Genomic DNA, 18,732 nt, shown 5'->3' with positions numbered 1-18,732 from the left:
TGAGGCTGTGTGGAAGAATACTGCATTGGTAAAGGACATCATAAGACTCTAAGCATCCAAGCAGGGAGGTAGGGATGAGGAATCTGCAGAGAATCGAAGTCCAAGGTTGTCATGGGAGGGGCATGGGGGCTGCAGAGGGGTGGAGCAGAAGGTATAGGGGGATGAGTCTCAGGGGAAAGCTGAGGAACATTCGAGGGGAAGAGGTGCACGCGTGCGTTAAAGCCCACAGTGAAATGCTTTGAGGTCAGGGGATGCTGCTTCTGGTTCGGAGAGCACTAAAGATTGATGGGCTGTTTAAAACTGGGCTCTGCACCAGCTGGCTCTGACTCCGCTCCTGCGTCATCTCGGGCATTTAGCTGCCACGAGCTTCGGTGTTCTCGTTATTAGAAGGGGGGGGGGGTGTGACAGAATGACCCAAAACACTGAGTCACTGTGAATGAGGAACAGTCTAAACAAGACATAGCCTGGGAAACTTCTAGTTCCCTGCCTATCATGGAGCAAGTGTTCTTCACCAACAACCAAACCCACCAACCAACCAACCAAAGAGAAACAAACAAAAATTAGCTTATCATAATCAGTATGGTATTTTACACTCACAAATTGATATTGTAGGAAGGCATGACACAGATTTCTCTGGAGCAATCCTTTCTGATTGAGAGCACCACCTTCCTTCTCAAGGAGCCAGGATGGTTTGGGAGCAGGGAGGCAGGCTATTTTTAGGGAAGACATCCATGGCCACATTATAATGCTCTTGCTGGGCTCATAATTGTTTCTATTGCATTGAGTTTGCTTAGAGTAGTTCTTGCTTTCAAAACATTTACTACCTTTTTTTTTCTCAGATTTAATGAGGCTGCTGCCGAGTGTGAGATTTACATTAGATGCTGGGGAGGAAGTACAGGAGAGAGAACGCAGGAGGGACAGGCCAAGAAGAAGGAAGGAGGGACCTGGGGCAGGGCAGCTTCTGTGCAGGCTGCTGAGAGGGATGTGAAGATGGAAGCTCATGTGTCATGGAGGGAGATGTCCTTGGACTGATTCCCTTGCCTTGGTTGCCTTGTAGAATGTGAAGAACTGGTTGTGGGTGGCGCTGGGTCCCTTCTGCTCTGTCTCTGATTCATTGTCTGGTCCTTGGGGCCCCCGTTCTTGTTCTTCTGGGAGCACGCCCGTCCTTGCCACGCCCAGGTTCCTGTCTCAACTGAGCTTCCCTGGCTTCTTTCTTTCTTTTTCTTAGGCCTCTGAGCCTGTCATCAAACCTATATCCTAGTACCTAACTCCCTACTTTGTACCCAAAGTCACATTAACCCAGACCTGCAGTGCTCTTTCCTTGTAGAATTATACCTTCTGTGCTGGTGAATTTTGGTCAACTTGACACAAAACTAGAGTTGTTTGGTTAGAGGGAACCTCACCTGAGAATTTGCCTCTGTCAGACTGGCCTATAGTCAAGTCTGTGGGGGCATTTTCTTGATTATTAAGTTGATATGGAAGGGGTCCAGCTGACTATGAGTGCTGCTACACCTAGGCAGGTGGTCTTGGGTTGTCTAAGAAAGCAAACTGAACAGGCCATGGGGAGCAAGCCAGATAGCAGCTTTCTTCCATGGTTCCTGCTTCTGCTCTTGCTTGAGTTTCTACCCTAACTCTCCTCAGCAATGAGCTATGATTGGGCCATATAAGCCAAATAAATCCTTCCCCCACTAAGTTGGTTTTGGTCATTTTTTTTTTCCCCATGGCAACAGAAAACACACTAATTCCCACCCACTCTTCAGTGACTACCTCTTCTACATTGTAGCCTCTGATACTTGGGGCTGGACAGGTTCTCACAGTGGTCCATCTGTGTCACCGCTCACTTACCCTCCATCTGTGGCGAGCCGTGGGCATGTCCACCTCTCATGTAGGCTCTGCCACCTAGGAAAGGATTCTGGACCGTGACATGACGGCGGCACACCTAGCATATAGCTGATGGAATCTGCAGTCTTCACGTGTTAAATTATACAACCTTAGTCTGGTCTTCATGAAGTCTGGAGGTGGCAGCTGCCGCCATTCAAGTAGAACTTGTTTAAAGTCACTGACGTATGAAGAAGTAAAACAAGGCCATGGCCCCTGCTTCCCACAGCCAGTTTCAGCAGCGCAGTTGGCTCCTGGGGGTCATACAGTCACCTGGCGTAAGAGCAAAGAGGAGAACCACGTCTTAGATGTAGAGACCTTAATGGTTTTCCTGGAAAGGCATGATCTATGGTTGCTCAGAAGATGCATGGGGTGATGGCAGCCCCTATCCAGGTTCAGCTAATCTGATGGGCATCTGTGTTCTGGCTGCCAGTAGCCACCTTCTGACTGTAACCAAGTGGCTTGCCAGTGAGCAAGAGTAGCCAAGTTGGCCAAGTCAATGGGAAGGAATAAAAAAAAAAAAAAGTTTGCCAGCCTCATGACCTGGTTAAACAGGCTTCCTTTGTAGTCTTACCTGGCCTGTCTCTGCAATCCTTTCTATATGGGTGTCACATGAGGGATAGAGGTCAACTTCTGGTACTGGTCCACAGGCACTGCCCACCTTTTTTTTTTTTCTTTCTTTCTTTCTTAAAGATAGGTCCTAATATATGCAAGGTAGGAACCTTCTTCATGAGTTATCTCCCTGCCCTGCCCCCATCCTAACCAAGCCTGGTTTGATGCATCCAGCATCTTTTGGTTGCCAGGAGCTGTAGAGGAAGAAGGTGAAGCCCTGTTAGTGCCATGCCCACTCACCCAGGGTTACTTGGACATGGTTTGGGGACCTGTCAGGCGGCTCTGGTGTGCCAGACACTGCTCTGAGATTGCCTGTTCTGTCTTGCAGTACATCTTTGTGGATGCTTACGCCCAATACCTCTGGATCACATTTGACTTCTGCAGCACTATCCATGGCTTCTCCATCCCATTCCGGGCGGCTGATCTCCTCCTCCATAGCAAGGCCTCCAACCTCCTCTTGGGCTTTGACAGGTCTCACCCCAACAAGCAGGTAAGAACCTTCTGGAACACAGACTGACATGTGTGTGTGTGTGTGTGTGTGTGTGTGTGTGTATGTGCATTGTGTGTGTATGTGTGTGTGTGCATGTATGTGTGTATGTGCATTGTGTGTGTGTGTATGTGTGTGTATGTGCATGTGTGTGTGTATGTGTGTGTATGTATGTGTGTATGTGTGTGTATGTATGTGTGTATGTGCATTGTGTGTGTATGTGTGTGTGTTTGCATGTGTGTGTATGTGTGTATGTATGTATGTATGTGTGTATGTGTGTGTATGTTCATTGTGTGTATATGTGCATGTGTGTATGTATGTGTGTATGTATGTGTGTGTGTGTATGTGTGTGTGTGTGCATGTGCGTGTGTGTGTTCACGCATGTACACATGTGTTTCTTTTGAAATCCTCTGCTCTGCTTGGGTGGATTACATGTCCTTTTCATGACCTCACCTCCTCCCTCCTCTTCACTCAGGCTTAGCCTTCGTAGCTTCTATTTCACTTACCACAGCTAAGGAAAAGTATACTCCTCTTGGCACTCTCTCTCTCTATGTCCCTGCCAGCACCCAGCGCCCAACACTTGGCAGGTCCTGTGACTTCAGCCCTAGGCAGGCCTTCCTTGCTGTATATGCATCTTTGCAAGCCTGTGGGTAAGTTGAGGCCCAGACATTTGGTTAGAGAGAGTCACATGAGAAGTTTGGAGCCTGAGCTCTTTTGTGGCTTCTGGGCATACTCCTGTTTGACTTTTCTGTTCTGTGCTGCCTTGATTTGGTTTGACTTTTGACAAACTGGGATTGGACTCAGGCCCTCATGCCTCTCGCTCATCTTTATCTTGGCCCCACCTTAAGCACACAGCACTTGCATTTGAGGTTATTATAAACGTTAATAGCATATTAAACGCTAATAGTCTTCCTCTGTATTTGTGCGTGCCCATGAGTTCTAAAGCGAATGATGTCTATTTCCCATTGTGAATCAAGTTTCAAGGAAACTAACAGGGGACAGAGAGCCTGTGGGGGTTTCTGTCTCAAGGCTCCAATGTGTCTTGTTGCATAAACCTGTGAACTCTTCAGGTTCTGTATAAGTTCTGGCTGGGAAGGCTTGAATGCTTTTGCTCAGAAGAGCCTTGAAACAGTTCTTTTGCTCTGAGGTTGTTTAACCAAAACACAGATCTGTTTACCGTTGCAAGCCTTAGGGAGTAACCTAAGCTTAGGGGCAGGGTCAGTTTACCAGTGGAGGTGGACAATTGTTAGGTTTGGTCTCAGGCTTCTTAATCTTTTCTGCCAGGGACCATGGAAGCCTCTGGTGTCTATAGGTTGTGGGGATTTGATAAAGATGAGCTGGCTAAAGTCACCGGCTAAGTTCAGACATTCAGTTGATCTTTGTGCTCTGGGCTTAGCTAGTGCCCTCTGCAGTCAGCAGAAACGACCGAGGCATATTTACTTATTTAATGCTAGGTATGAGACCCAGGGCATCTTACATGGCAGGTGAGAATTCTGCCACCACCAAGCCATTCCCATAGCCTACAGATTGTATTTCAGTTCTCTTTTTAGTCTATGTTTCTTTTTTAGAGCATTTTATCATCTTAACTTTTTGTGCGTTCAGTTGACGGATATGGGTTACATTTATACGGTGCAATATCACCACTACCAAGCTCCAGAACTCTGTCTTGTAGATCTGAACCCCGTCTATGTTAAATCCATACTCCCTGCTGCCTCTCCTTCCCCCAGCCCCTGCTGGCCACCATAGTGCTTTCAGTCTCTGATCTTGGCTCCCTGGATCCCTCATAGAAGTGAAGCCATCTGATTTGTCTTTTTGTGTCTGGCTTACTTCACTTAGCACAGTGTTTTCAATGTCCTGGACTCCAGGGTGTGCCAGGATCACATTTCGTTTGCAAGGAGGGTCATAAACTGTTGTATGGATAGCCTGCATATCACTCCATCTGTACCCCAGTGGATACTTGCATTGTTCCCCCATTTCTTGCTTTGGTTTTTTGCAGTGCTAGGTAAGGAACCCCGGGCCTTACACATGCTAGGCAAGTCTCCTATTCTGACACCTCCTCACTCAAGCAGTGACACAACCCGTAAGTGGCAGGCAAGTTGTCCTCATTTTTCCTCCCAGCCGTTCTAGAAAACAGATCTGTCCTTCCTTCTGCTCCTGCTTGCTGTACTGTGCCTGAGAGCAGGTCTTCACAGCGCCCCGTGGAGGGCTAGGCTCCAGTTCGTGCTGGGGGCTATCATATGGTGGGGATATGCATCTCTTCTCATGTCATGACTGCTTCTTGTCATTTTGGTCTCTGCAGCTATGGAAGTCAGATGATTTTGGCCAGACCTGGATCATGATTCAGGAACACGTGAAGTCCTTCTCTTGGTAAGTTGTGCCACGAAACAAACAAGCAAACAAACAAACAAAACCCTTGGCTCCATCAACTTAGATTAGTTCATTGGCATGACTGGGACCAAAATATCTGACAGTAACAAGAGGATTATTTCAGCTCCTGGTATCAAAGGGTGACGGTTTGAGATGCTGAGGAAGGATAGGGGGTGGGGGTGGGGGTGGGGGGAGTCTGTGGCAGTGGGAGGGGCTGCATGAGACTGTTCACATCACATCAGACCTGGAGACAGGGTGAGGAAGGAACTAGGGACAGGGTATGACCTTAAGTCCTGACCTGGTGTACTGGCTAGTTTTGTGTCAACTTGACACAGGCTGGAGTTATCACAGAGAAAGGAGCTTCAGTTGGGGAAATGCCTCCATGAGATCCAGCTGTAAGGCATTTTCTCAATTAGTGATCAAGGGGGAAAGGCCCCTTGTGGGTGGTGCCATCTCTGGGCTGGTAGTCTTGGTTCTATAAGAGAGCAGGCTGAGCAAGCCAGGGGAAGCAAGCCGGTAAAGAACATCCCTTCATGGCTTGTGCGTCAGCTCCTGCTTTCTGACCTGCTTGAGTTCCAGTCCTGACTTCCTTGGTGATGAACAGCAGTATGGAAGTGTAAGCCAAATAAACTCTTTCCTCCCCAACTTGCTTCTTGGTCATGATGTTTGTGCAGGAATAGAAACCTTGACTAAGACACCTGGTCACCTTCTGCTAGCCAGGCCTTACCTCCTATAGGTTTGACAACTTCCAGCTGAGAACAGTGTTCAGAATAAGCAGACTTTAACTGTGCCAGTGGACAGTGGATGGGCTCTTTGCTCTCCTGTGAAGTGAGGGGCATTTGGATCAAGCAATATGCTGTTCTGACCTGAGAAGTAGAACTTGGAGCAAACTTACCAGGTGGGGGTGGGGAAGGGGATGCTTTGCAGTTGGTTAGACAACCTGGGGTAACCTTGAGACTCTTGCATGTCTTAGAGCCCCTACACTTGCATGTTCAGGGCATTATTATCGCACCAGGGATTTTTTTTCCATGGTATAAAAATCCAGACTTTGTTACATCTATTACATGGGTTGGTTTTGTTTTTTGTTTTTGTAATGCCAGCTAAACAAAATCTTTGGATACAGTTGTGGAGGAGAGTGTAGTTTATGACGTCAGAAAAGGCATTTGGTATACACGCCACACATTTTGGTGGAAGCATGAAAGTACCAGGCAACCCTGGCTCCTCTGATCCAGGCTGTGAGTGGCAAGGGGGAAGCAGGAAATAGCATGCTGTAGATGGTTGTAGCGAACAGGACTTCATGATGGGAGCTAGCTGGCTGGAAGCAGCTGTGTGTTACTGTGGTACTCGGGTGGGGAATACTGAATTTTATGTTTGGACAATGTGTTGTTTCGTGTTTGTGAAGAGAAATTGTGTAAGAATCTTTAGTACTGAGGGACAGACATATGGCTCAAGAGGTAAAGGTGCTTGCTGCCAAGACTTTTGACCTGAGTTCAATTCCCAGAAGCCATAGGTAGAAGAAGACTAACTCCTATAAGCTGTTCTCTGAGCTCTGTACAGTGCTTGCACTGTGGTCTGCATACTCATTCGCGAGTGTGCGCGCACGCACACACGCACACACAAACACACACACACACACACAAACACACATACACACACATACACATAAAGCAAAATTAAAGAATCTGCAATGTTTGAGGAAGGTATTTTGACTGAATTCTGAGTGCACTAGGTAACCACTGAAGGTTTTGAAGAGAGTGAAGCAGACAGAGTGTCTGTCAATGATTCCTGTGCCTAAGTATTGCTACCGCTTGTCACCGTGTAATGTGACCACAGTGGAATGCAAGATCTTGACCACAGCTATTTGCACATGTGCAGTGAGTGGGAACAGATTCTTGGGACTTGGTTATAAGGCAAGTGGGTCTGTCTTCTTTTGGTCATTCTGTTCCCATGAATAATAGAGAGAAAGCACAAACGAATGTCTCTGGAATTGACTCTTTAGCGTCCTTTTGCAGGGGTCCTTGTCACTTTGTCCAGAGCATCTAGGATCAGTTTTCTAGACATTGTTGTTAGATGTGGTGGAGCATACTTTTGATCCCAACCCTCAGGCAGCAAAGGAAGGTGGATCTTGGTGTGTTTGAAGCCATTCTGTCTGATCACACAGCCAGTTCCAGGACAGCCAGGGCTACGTAATAAGACCTTGTCTTAAGAAAGAAAGAGAGGGAAAACAAAACAAAACAAAAAAGGCAGAAAAGAATGGAAGACATTGTGATCGTTGATTCTACGTTTGTTTTAAGCTCCACACTTTCTCCATCTGGATATCTTGTGGGTTCAGTGACCCGTGTATGTGTGTATGTGGTGTGTGTTTGTGTACGTGTGGATAGACATGTTTGTCTCATGTATGTACACGTAAAAGGCTTGGAGTTGTCACCCATGTCTTCCGACATTACTCTCCACCGTGTCTGTTGAGAGAGGGTCTCTCTGTGAATCCAGAGCTCACTGGTCTGACTCTCCTAGCCAGCAAAGGCAGTCTTGCTCCAGGAAACCTTCTCTGCCTCCAACGTGCTGGGATTACAGGGCTTCCACACCTGCCTGTGTTTTTCTTTAGTTTGAGGGACCTGAATGCCTGTCCTTGTGCTTGCATGGTTAAGTGCTTTACCCACTGAGCCACCTCCCCAGCCCCTAAATGACCTTACTTGCCTACCCAGAACTGCCTGCTCAATTACGGCTTTACCTGAACGAAGCCACTGCTCTTGCTCATGAGTCTTAGCTGTCTCTCTGGGGTCACTCTTGTCCTCTGGCAGTTCATCCTCAGAACACAGGCAGAACAATCTTTTTGAACCAGTTTGGATCATGTTCTTTTTTTCTGAGCCTTTGTGTTATGTATGGCGTATAATGTTCACATGTCTGTGTGCACATGTGTGCAGATATGTATATACTTTCCCCTGTATTTTTAAGACAGGGTCTATCAATGAACCTAGAGCTCATTAATTTGACAAGACTGGCTAGCCAGAGTTTCCCAGCCCCCACCCCCTTAGCAGAAGCCTCCACATCCATGTCTTACATGGGTCTCATATAGCAAGCACCTTACCTGCTGCACCATCTCCCCAGCCCTCCTGTGAGCCTTTGCATGCATCATCATATCCCTAAGATGGAGTGTGCATGGACCACAGGGCACATGGCCTTTGCTCTTGTTCTTAGCTCTGGCTAGAATGTTCTTTCCTAGCTTGTCCTTCCTGCCCTCCCTTTGGGTTTATCGTTTATCAGTCCCCGAGACTTTTCCATCAGAGCTTACTTATTTACTTACATTTTATTAGCGGATGTTCTATGTTGCTATGGGAGAGATGTAGTTAGTAAAGTGATGCCCACAGCCAAGCAGATTATATGTCTGGTCACACCTGGCTGTCCTTTTGCGTGTAGCAAGAGCAGCTGCGATCCGTTCATTTAGCAAAAATCCCAAACACCAGCTATGATTGTGAGGTCCAGTCCTCTGTGTATTGGCTCTCTTGACTTCTTTCTCCTCCATGGCTTCTACTTTTATTTCCTCCTACTTTCCTCTCCCGTCTCCACCCCCATGTGAGTTTTTACATTTTTAAAAGGAAGTGAGAGCATACTACGCTTTTTCGTGTGTCTGGCCTGTTTGACTTAACATAATATCTTCTAGGTCTCTCCGCATCGTCACGCAGCAGCTTCATTTAAAGATGGACTAATATCCCACTGTGTCTATATGCCACAGTCTCTTCTTGCATTTCTCTGTCTGTTAATCAACACTTTAGCTATCTCAGCTCGAGAATCGTGCCGCAGTACACATGGGGGTGCGGACCTCAGGGGCAGTGAGTTCATTTCCGGTGGGGTTTATATCCAGACTGCACAGTCATATGGCAGTGCTACTTTTAATTTCTGCAGGTCCTCCCCAGGCTTGGGGACGTGCTCACGATGCGAGCCTCACACAGGTTCTGCCTTTCTCCCCACTCTCCCAACACCCCGGTCTACTGTCTTTTAAGTGATAGCTGTTTTTCTGTAGGGAACTTTCTGAAGATTCTACTTAGAATTACAAGTATTGCTCTGCTGGTTCAGCTACATGGTACCCTTTTTGTGTGTAATCCTTTATTTTGCTCTAGCATACAGTTGTATGGCTTATTAACTGTTTGCCTTCAATAGGGCGAAAGTATCGCAGGGATGAGATTTTGGTAGTCTCGTGCACTGCTGAGTCCCCAGGGAAATTGTAACTTGGGTAGACATTGCCAAATGTTCCATGGACATTGTCAAATTTACTTTCATCTTAGTAGAATAGAATAGCGTCTTTATCTACAGCTAAGGGCACAGTGTCTCATTTAGCTTTAATTTGCATTTTTCTCATTATGAATGAGTTTGAATGTCTTTGCTTAAGAACACTACCTGCCTCCTATAAGATAGGCCTCATGTAATACTGGATAGCTTTGAACTCTTTATGTATTTGGTAAGAATCATGAACTCCTAATCAAGCATGAATTTAAAAAAAATGTTCTTCTTAGCAAGTTCCATGACAACTATGATGGCTACACAGAGAAGTCCCATATAAATCAATCAATCAATCAATCCATCCATCCATCAATCAAATAAAAAGAACAAAACAAAATGTTCTTCTTTTGGGGCATTTCTGCTAATGTCTCTTGCCCCTTCTCTGATTATTACTCTTCTTATTGATTTCTGAGAACTCTTTATATATTGAGATTAGGCTCTTTAGGTATCATATGAGAGAGGTTATATATGTGCTTTTGTTTGTCAGTTATTATTTGACTTCTGAGATTTATATTTAGTTTTAGTCTACATTGACTATAGTGGATAAAGAGGATGTAGTTTCTGCCCGTGTTTATTTTGGCTGCTTGTTTGAACTGAATGTTTTCGAGTCGATATTATTCCCTTAGTAACTAAGGATGGTGAAGAAAGATGATAGCTAAGCATCTTCCAAGTCACAAGGACTTTGCTCTCAGAGCAGGCAGCTTCCCTGATCCCTTGGTTATTTTCCTTGGGCAGAGGCTGTGGGTATTTTAGGAAAATTATAACGATGCTGTCAGGAAAGAACTGCCTCCATCCAGGAGTCCCGTAAATTTCTCTTGCCTTCTGGGGAGAAATTGATTGAAAACAATTTTAGGTTTATATGCATGAGTGTTTTACCTGCATGTATATGTATGGATCCCAAGTGTGCCTGGTGCGTACAGAGTCAGAAGAGAGCATTGGATCACTGGAGTTAGATGGTTGTGAGCCACCACGTGTGTTCTGGGAACTGGACCCTGGTCCTCTCTGAGAGCAGCCAGAACTCTTAACCACGGAGCCATCTCTACCATCCCCAAATTTATCATTTTAATGAGCAGCATATTGAGAGGTCGAGCCAGCAGTGTAACCAAATGCAGGAGTATTTAGCTTAGGCCTTTGCTCTCTAACTTCTGCAGGCTCACAGGTGTGTTAAAGGGTTTGGCTCACTTTATTTCAGATCCTTGGAAGTCTAGTATTGAGATTTATGGTGGCTGGGGGGATTTCTTCATAAATGTCTTTCAACATAAGAAACAGTGCAAGCCGATCTTTCAAAGAATTAACACAGGTTTCATTCACCATGCTTGTCAGCCTTGGAACAACAGGCAAGGAGGAAGGGGCCGGGGCCGAGAAAGCTAGTAAATGTATGTGCAGATAGGATAGGGGAAGACCTGTAACAGGGCAGCCCATGCAAGGGTGTCCTGTGCAGCTTCCCTATGGGGCTATGGGTGAGGCAGTGGGGCCTCGTGTGAAACTATGCTTAGAAATAGCCAATGGATGGGATTTCTTTATGGAAGACAGAATGAAAAGTATCTAAGATCCAGAGAGAAGCAGGAGGCAAGGAGATGCCAGAGTATAGGAATCTGTAGGTTGAACCAACCCCAGAATTAGGATGTCCAAATATGGACGAGAGGAGAGAGCTGGGATTAGAGGTATAAGGCTTCTGTCTCTAGACCTTGGCTTCCTCTTTTGGCTAGAGCAAGGGATAATAGAAATGAGTTCATCTCAAAATATGTCAAGAAGGGTTCCTTCCTCTCTGCTTTTTAAAAATACCCACCAGCCTCCTTGTCATTTGCATATCCTCCAGGCTAGAGGAAGTACTTTAATCAGTACTTCTAATTGTGGAGAAGAGAACATGTCACCAGCCGCCCCCACACTAGCATCTGATCGGGAAGAATGGATTTCTCCCACGCTGGGACCAGGCTGCTGGCTTCTCTATCACTCTGCTCAGAGTCCAGATTGTAGGGCCAACATCAAGTCTTCTGCTAGTGTGAAATGAGACTCTCTCCTTTTATCTCTTGTCATCTTCTTGTGTGCGTGTTCACATGTGTGTATGTGTTCACATTTGTGTGTTCACATGTGTGTGCGTGTAGGCCAGAGGTTGATGTGCATCTTCCTCTATCTAATGTGTATCAGTCTCTATCTTATGTTTCTGGGATAGGGTCTTTGATTGAACTTGGCACTCACTGGCTAGACTCCGTTCCCATCTCCCCGGTGCTAGGATTGGAGGACACCACACACTGCCTGTCACACGGTACAACAGCCACTTGCTTTAATGGCTGTACCACGTCCCCGGTTCTATTTCTTCCTTTTAAAAGAATCTGTTTTCTTTGACGAACATGGCCTTGATGGTCCATCTCAGGAGGAATTGGAAATGACCCTCACCTCCAATATGCTAAGTGCCCCCAGGGTATTGTGGAACTGTGTACAGGCAGCTGCAGAAATGCCACCCTCAGCTCAGTGCCCAAGTCGTCTCCGCATGGCTACTCTGGAGTTCTTTCCTTGACTTCCCAGTTAGTTTTCCATTTGCTGGCTCACCAGCTTTGGCAGGTTTTGTGAGTGTGAGGAATCCTGGGCACATCAGTGGCCTTCCCAGGTTCTGGTTGGTGCTTTACTTGAGGGCACTAGCTTAGAGCTTCTCCACTGGACTTTGACCTTACTCCTAAGTTACAGTTGGGGTTGGTATGTATAGTAGTGGGCCAGGCATCGAATACAGTGAGCATCTCTTTAGCCAGGGATCCTGTTATCTCATTGTCCCCAGGCCATGTGACATGCCCACGGAGCTTGCCCAAAACCATGTGACTCGGTGGGTAAGAGGCCCCACTATAGCACAATGAGACTGACTCCAGAATTCACCCAGCCTCAGTACTTTCATCCCTTATGTTGAGTTAAAAACTCCCCCACAAAAGCCTTGCTAGTGCATGTTCCGAGTGAGTGAGTGGCTAACACTGGGAGGAGAAAGAGGAGCACTGGGAAGGATGCTTGGAGGACGGTGATTTGAACTTGGTCTCAGAGGAGAGGATTTAGGTGGGAGGATTGAGTTTGTACAAAGGGTGCCTCTACACAGAGGTATCCACCGAAGCATGAGGAGGACGAGGGTGCCTGCCCTCTCTGAAGGATGCCTTGCGTGACAGCTGAGCAGGTGCCTCGAGAGAGACGAGATGTACTGGTAAGACGACTCCAGATGGCATGGATTAGTGATGTCTGCAAGGAACAGGCAAGGAAACACCTGAAAGACAGGCCACTGGGCTCTGAGGGTTCTCATGTGGCCCGTGTGCTACTGTACCATCGAGTCTGTGGCACCTGGCAAAAATGCCTCTCCGGGCAAGGTTCCGAGCTTGGCACTAGGAACTTGCTTCTTGCCTCCAGGAGCCCGATGATGCTTATTTCTTCAGAGCCTCCCTACCTTTTGCCTTTTGCTTTTTCCGTTCTTTTGCAACAGGGCCAGAGATGGCTGCGCACAAATCCCAGGATGTCTTGGAAACAGCCACAGCAGAGTAAAACGCTTGATAAGTGGCAGATCCCCAATTTCTGTCCCTCACTAAGGAACAACCAAAGGCACATGCTTGAGGCAGAGTGCCATTTGTAGCTGGCACTACGCCGATCCTGCACGGTTGTCCTCCCAGGGAAATGTCTGTGCTTTAGTGATTAACTAGGAAATGGTAACAGTTGCTTCTTCTTTCCAGGGGAATCGACCCCTATGATCAGCCAAACGCTATCTACATTGAGCGACATGAACCCTTTGGGTTCTCCACAGTGCTCCGCAGTACAGACTTCTTCCAGTCCCGGGAAAACCAGGAAGTGATCCTGGAGGAAGTGAGAGACTTTCAGCTTCGCGACAAGTATATGTTTGCTACAAAGGTGGTGGTAAGTTGAGGACGCTCAGCAGTGCGCGGCTCCCGCACCCACCTGGACGAGTTTGTATGACGTCAGCTGGATGATAGACTTGCCGTAGCTTGGCTGAAGGATCCTGGTTGTCAGTGAACATACCTGAAGAAGGTAGAAGGCCAGAGTGGAGAAATTTAGAGCAGGCAATCAAAGTATCGATCAGGAAAAAAAAAATCTAGAAAGCTGCTTGTCTCCCTGTAGCCAAGCATCCCAGACAAAGACAGATCTCACTTTAGGTGTGTGTGGTTGAGTGTGTATGTGTTAGCATGTGTGTGTGGGCATTTGTGTGGTGTCAACAAAGGTTGACCTCAAGTGGTTTTGTTGTTGTTTGTTTTTGTTTGTTGGTTTTTTTCTCTCTCTCTCTCTCCACTGCAGTTCAGTTAGAGGCTTGCTGGTCAGTCAGCTCCAGGGAACCTTCCATCCCAGCTTCCCCAGAACCACTGTGTCTGGTTCCTCACCCCCAATGGGGCCTGGGGATTGAACTCAGGACCTCATGCTTGCCCAGTAAATGTCTCACCAACTGAGCTAGCTCCTCAGCTCCTAAAAACAACCTTCTTTGTACTCTCAGTAAAAAGAATATGGACAGGAGCCATGGTGCTTGAAGGCTCATGTTCCTTTAAATCCCACTACCTGGTTTCCTTCCCATTTAGACTCATCTCTCTGAGATTTCTGGACGCTTTCATTTACATGGCTCATAGGATGTGTTGTCACTCCCGAGTGGAAGCTAATATTCAAAGAAAAGGAGTAATTAAGCGTCCAGCTGTCAGTAAGTCGCTTAATGCTCAGCCTTGAGGAGGTTTTGATGTGCAAGAGCCAGATGCTGACACTGGAGGCCTCAAACCAGAGCAGGTTACCGAGCAGGACTCTGTGACCTCGTTCCAAGGGACTGAGCCTGCTCTGCCAAGGGCACCTTGGATCCTTGCTCCTGCTTACTGACCGTGGAAAGCCTCTGGTACTCGGGAGGTTGTCAATGCTTTCTGTCACTGTTAACTGAGGGACTGAAGCCGGGAAGAGTGTTTCTCTTCAGATTCTCGTTCATTGATTCCTACAGTTGGTAGCAGGTGGGCAGAGGCAGATCAGCCTCATTGATAGAATCCTAGGGTCCTCACAACCAGGGGAAGCAACGAGCGAGGAGGGCTGGAGAAAGAGTAGAGATGGCCAAAAGCTACAGACAGTCCCCAGGATGTACCTTGCAAAAATGTGTTTTCTTAGTTTATTAAAAGTTGCATTATATTTGTTTCTTATTTAGCACGCGCACGCGCGTGCGTGCGTGTGTGTGTGTGTGTGTGTGTGTGTGTGTGTGTGTGTGTGTGTGTGTGAGACTATGTGGTTATGTGTTCTATGGGGGCATGTATGTGGAGGTCAAAGGGCGGCCTGTGGGAGTTGGTTTTCTCCTTCAACCATTTCATCCTGGGGATGGAACTCCATGCATCAGACTTGGCCAAAAGCACCTCCACTCCTGAGTTACCTCACTGGCCCGCAAAATGTTTTGTCTTTAAAAGTCATTTAAAATTTTTTATTTATGTGTGTCTGCGTGTGGGTATGCATATGAGTGCTCCCCTGGAGCTAGAGCTCTGGGTAGTGGTGAGCTGCTGCCTGACATGGGTGCTGGGAATTGAACCTCTGTTCTCTGCAAGAGCCGTGTACACTCTTAATCTCAAGGTCATCTTTCCAGCCCCCAGAAATGATTTTTAAAACCACTGATTTGTGGCCATTTTTTTCTGATTATATTAACTCCTAGGTCATCCCTTTCTTGCTTTGTCTGCCTTTCTCATATACACCCGTACGTATGTGTGTGTGTATGTGTAAGTGTATACACATAAAATATACATACCCATATATGTGTATATACACACATGTATATAGACCTATACATGTGCATACATACATGCATGCATACACGCGTACATACATGCTTTCAGAGTAGCTCAGGAACATACCCTCCATCAGTTACCTTGGAAATGAGTAGAGTAATTGAGAGCAGGCAGAAGTGGAAACCAGGCCTTAGCTCTGATGCTTTGTGACCCAAATCGGATAACCCTGAGTCCTTTTTCAGCCTGCAATCTTATCTCTGGCTCCCCAGTGGCTATGGGCCTTTTTTCTTTGAAGTTGTTGGCTTGGAATTAATGCGCGCCTTTAAGTTTTCAGTTCTCACACACTTTGGTGATGCCCTGGCTTGCTCTTGCCTTTGCCTGAGTGGGGCCAGAAGCGGGTGGCTGTTGTTCCTTTTCTCAGCTGGATCTCATGTCCAACAGTTGAAGGTACAATAGCGGGGGCTGTCTGTCTGTCTGTCTGTTTGTCCCTCTGTGGTCTAGCAAGAGGCACAAAGGAGAACCTGTGGAGTTTCTATTACTTCTGGGGTCGTGTCTGCTTTGATGGTCACTGATGTTAGACCCAGTGGCAGGTATGAAGCAGAGTTGAACATATGCTGCCTTGGAACCACACAATTAAAAAAAAAAATCCAAATAACAAAAAACCCAGATAAGTACATTTTTTAAATTCTGGAAGGGTGTATGTATAGTCCTGCCAGGTTGATCACATTGAGAAGTGTAGGAGGTAGTGAAGCATGCTCTGCGACATAACCATAAAGGGTTAAATGGGAGAGAAGGTATGGGGACCCCCATCCTACCCATAGGCTGGGGACCTACCTGAGACACAGTATTTTATCACAGCAACAGGCAAGTGACTCCTTCAGATGCACGAATGTAGTAGGCCCATATGGTAAAAATGGAACCCAGGGCTTTCTACAGGCCAGGCAAGTCATTTACCTAAGTCATGACCTGCCTTTAAAAAAATTCTTTTCTGAGACAAGATCTCTATACATAGCCCAGGCTCATGGCAAACTTGTAATCCTCCTACCTCACTCTCCAAGTGTTGGGTGATAGGTGGGTCTGCTATTTGTCATGTCTGCTGAGCCATTATTTAATATTCTTTTGTTCTTTAACCGTATTTGTGGTACCTGATTTTGGTTTGCTGATTCTAATACTTGTACTTACCCTTGGATAGTTTACGCTGAGACTTCTTCTTTCTTGCCTTTGATTTTTCTTTGTGTGTTAAGGGGACACGGGAAGGAGGGGGAAGACAAAGATGGAAGTCAAGGCTTCATGTATGTTTGGCCAGCACTGTCCTACTGAGCCACATCTCACCATGTAGCCCAGCCTAGGTTTAGCCTTCCTGCCTTGGCCTGTGTAGTGGTGGATTGCAGGTGTGTACCACCATCCCCGGCTCATCGTCTGTTCTAGATTGATTTCTGTTATTGTGATAAAACCCTCCAACTAAAATCATCTTAGAGGAGACAGAAATGTATATTTGGCGCACACGTCCTAGATACAGCCAGTCCATCATGGAGGGAAGTTAGGGCTGGAACACTACTTGCTGGCTCACTTTTCACAGGCTCAGGCTTAGCTAAGCTTTCTTATAGAGCCTAGGGAATGGTACTGCCCACAGTGGGCTGGCCCCTCCTACATTAATTAACAATAAAGACAATTCTCCATAGATAGACACATAAGCTAGTGTAATTGAGGTAAATTCCTCAACCACTCACTGAAGGCTTTCAGATGACTCTAGGCTATGTCAAGTTGACAGCTACAGCTCACCAGTAGTAGATTTTGTTGAAAATGATATCGTTACTGTGATACTGTGGCTCTTGATACCTACCCCTGGGTCTATGTTGTTGTTCTGTGATGTGCTCTTTATTGCACATCTACAGAATTGTCTGTAATTTAGTTCAGCAGGCAGTCAGTGTTTGTTAGAATTTCCTTGGGTACTTTGAAGCAGCACATCTCTGCCCTTCCTAATTGGCTCTGGTGCAGGGTAAAAATCTCCTACTCTCTGCCTGGTAAGTTACAGAGTTGCCCTCACCCCCTATTTCTGCCTTCTGTGGGGCCCTCCAGGTTAGCTGGAGGTGAGACAGACTCTGTTTTGTTCTTTCTGGGGCGTACTCACAGCTCTTATGAGCTCTGCCTCAAAGATTCTTAGAAATCTTTCAGAGCTTTTCAAATGGTGCCTCTTAGGGCTATTTTCTTTCTGGGTTTTTCATGTTAAGCTTTTGTTAGGCCCAGCTGTGGGTGCTGCCTCTGGCAATCTCCACGTTAAAGTGCCAGTTATCAGTTGCTGTCCCCCAGGCACATTCTGACTGGCTATTGGACTCTGTGTGTGTGTGCACACGCGTGTGCACACACACTTGCGCTTGCCCAAGCATGTTCTTGGTCTTGGTCAGGGAAGATGAGCCCAGAGCCTGTACCTTTCCGATGAGGTGGGTGAAGTACTGGCAATTTTCTGACTGGACTTTGGGGAGGGAGGACCTGTTCTGTCCAGTAGCCCCTCAGCCATTATGGCTATGAGGTTTCCGAGGCTACCTCAGAGTTTGAGAGAGAGGGATAGGAGGGGGGCGAGGGAAAGTGCAGTGAAGTTCACCACGCACGCTCGCCGAGACCCAGACACCGATCTTCAATAAATGCTGCTTGGAGTTTTGCCAAACGTTTATGTAGTTCTCAGAAACCCGAAAATGTTGATTTTTGAGAGTGTTTTTTTTTTTTTCTTTTAGGGATGGAGTTTTAGAGCTCTTTACCTTGTCATTCTGGAAATGTTTTTAATTAATAGTAACTTCGTAAACTTTATTGTGGTCCTTTTCCAATCTATACAGAAGAACAGTTTATATTGATGTAAAGTCTTCATCACCCTCGTCTGTCCTCAGCATTTCTTACAGATGCCAGCCCCACTAGCTGTCTGCCTTTCCATTATTTAACCTATTTTCCTTAGGATAGTTTTTCACTTCTTAAAAATTATATATTTGTATTAACTTCATACATATATACAATGTATTTTGATAATATTCTTTCCCTGCTCCTCCCTCTAACTTTTTCTGGATCTCCCCACACCTCCACATTCCTTATAACTTCATCTCCTTTGTTATTTGTTTTGTTTCAACTTATTCTCTGAGTCCAATTTGCACTGCCCTGGGTGCCGGACCATCTCCTGGAACATGGCTGACCTACCAGGGACCACATTCTAAGAGAAAATCGACTCTCTCTCCCAGAAGCCATCACACCAACAGCTCCTCTGCTGCAGGTAGAGGCTCATGAGTGCCTCGCCCCCGCTCTGGAATGTCCACTGGCTTGACACGGTGCTTGGCTGGTGTAGGCAGTCATAGCTATGCGAGTTCATGAATTCTTTGTTCTTGTCATGTCCAGAAGGCATTGTTTTGCCCA

At 46.4% G+C, this 18,732-nt stretch overlaps 1 protein-coding gene across 2 annotated transcripts in view; it reads left to right on the top strand.

Moving 5' to 3' along the window:
* The window catches only part of Sorl1 (sortilin-related receptor, LDLR class A repeats-containing), a 159,589-nt gene that overhangs the window by 29,009 nt on the left and 111,848 nt on the right, over nt 1–18,732 (top strand). Inside the window, exons 4-6 of one of the 2 annotated variants that reach the window (NM_011436.4) lie at nt 2,819–2,980; nt 5,277–5,344; nt 13,321–13,501. In NM_011436.4, coding sequence (NP_035566.2) covers nt 2,819–2,980; nt 5,277–5,344; nt 13,321–13,501 — 411 coding nt within the window. Of the gene's footprint in view, nt 1–2,818; nt 2,981–5,276; nt 5,345–13,320; nt 13,502–18,075; nt 18,593–18,732 lie in introns of those variants that run through there. The other variant, NM_001357261.1, reaches the window with a different exon arrangement.

The sequence above is a fragment of the Mus musculus genome, chromosome 9 (assembly GCF_000001635.26).
Source record: "Mus musculus strain C57BL/6J chromosome 9, GRCm38.p6 C57BL/6J".
NCBI classification, from domain to species: Eukaryota; Metazoa; Chordata; class Mammalia; order Rodentia; family Muridae; genus Mus; species Mus musculus.
This window is presented reverse-complemented; position numbering and strand designations above follow the sequence as displayed.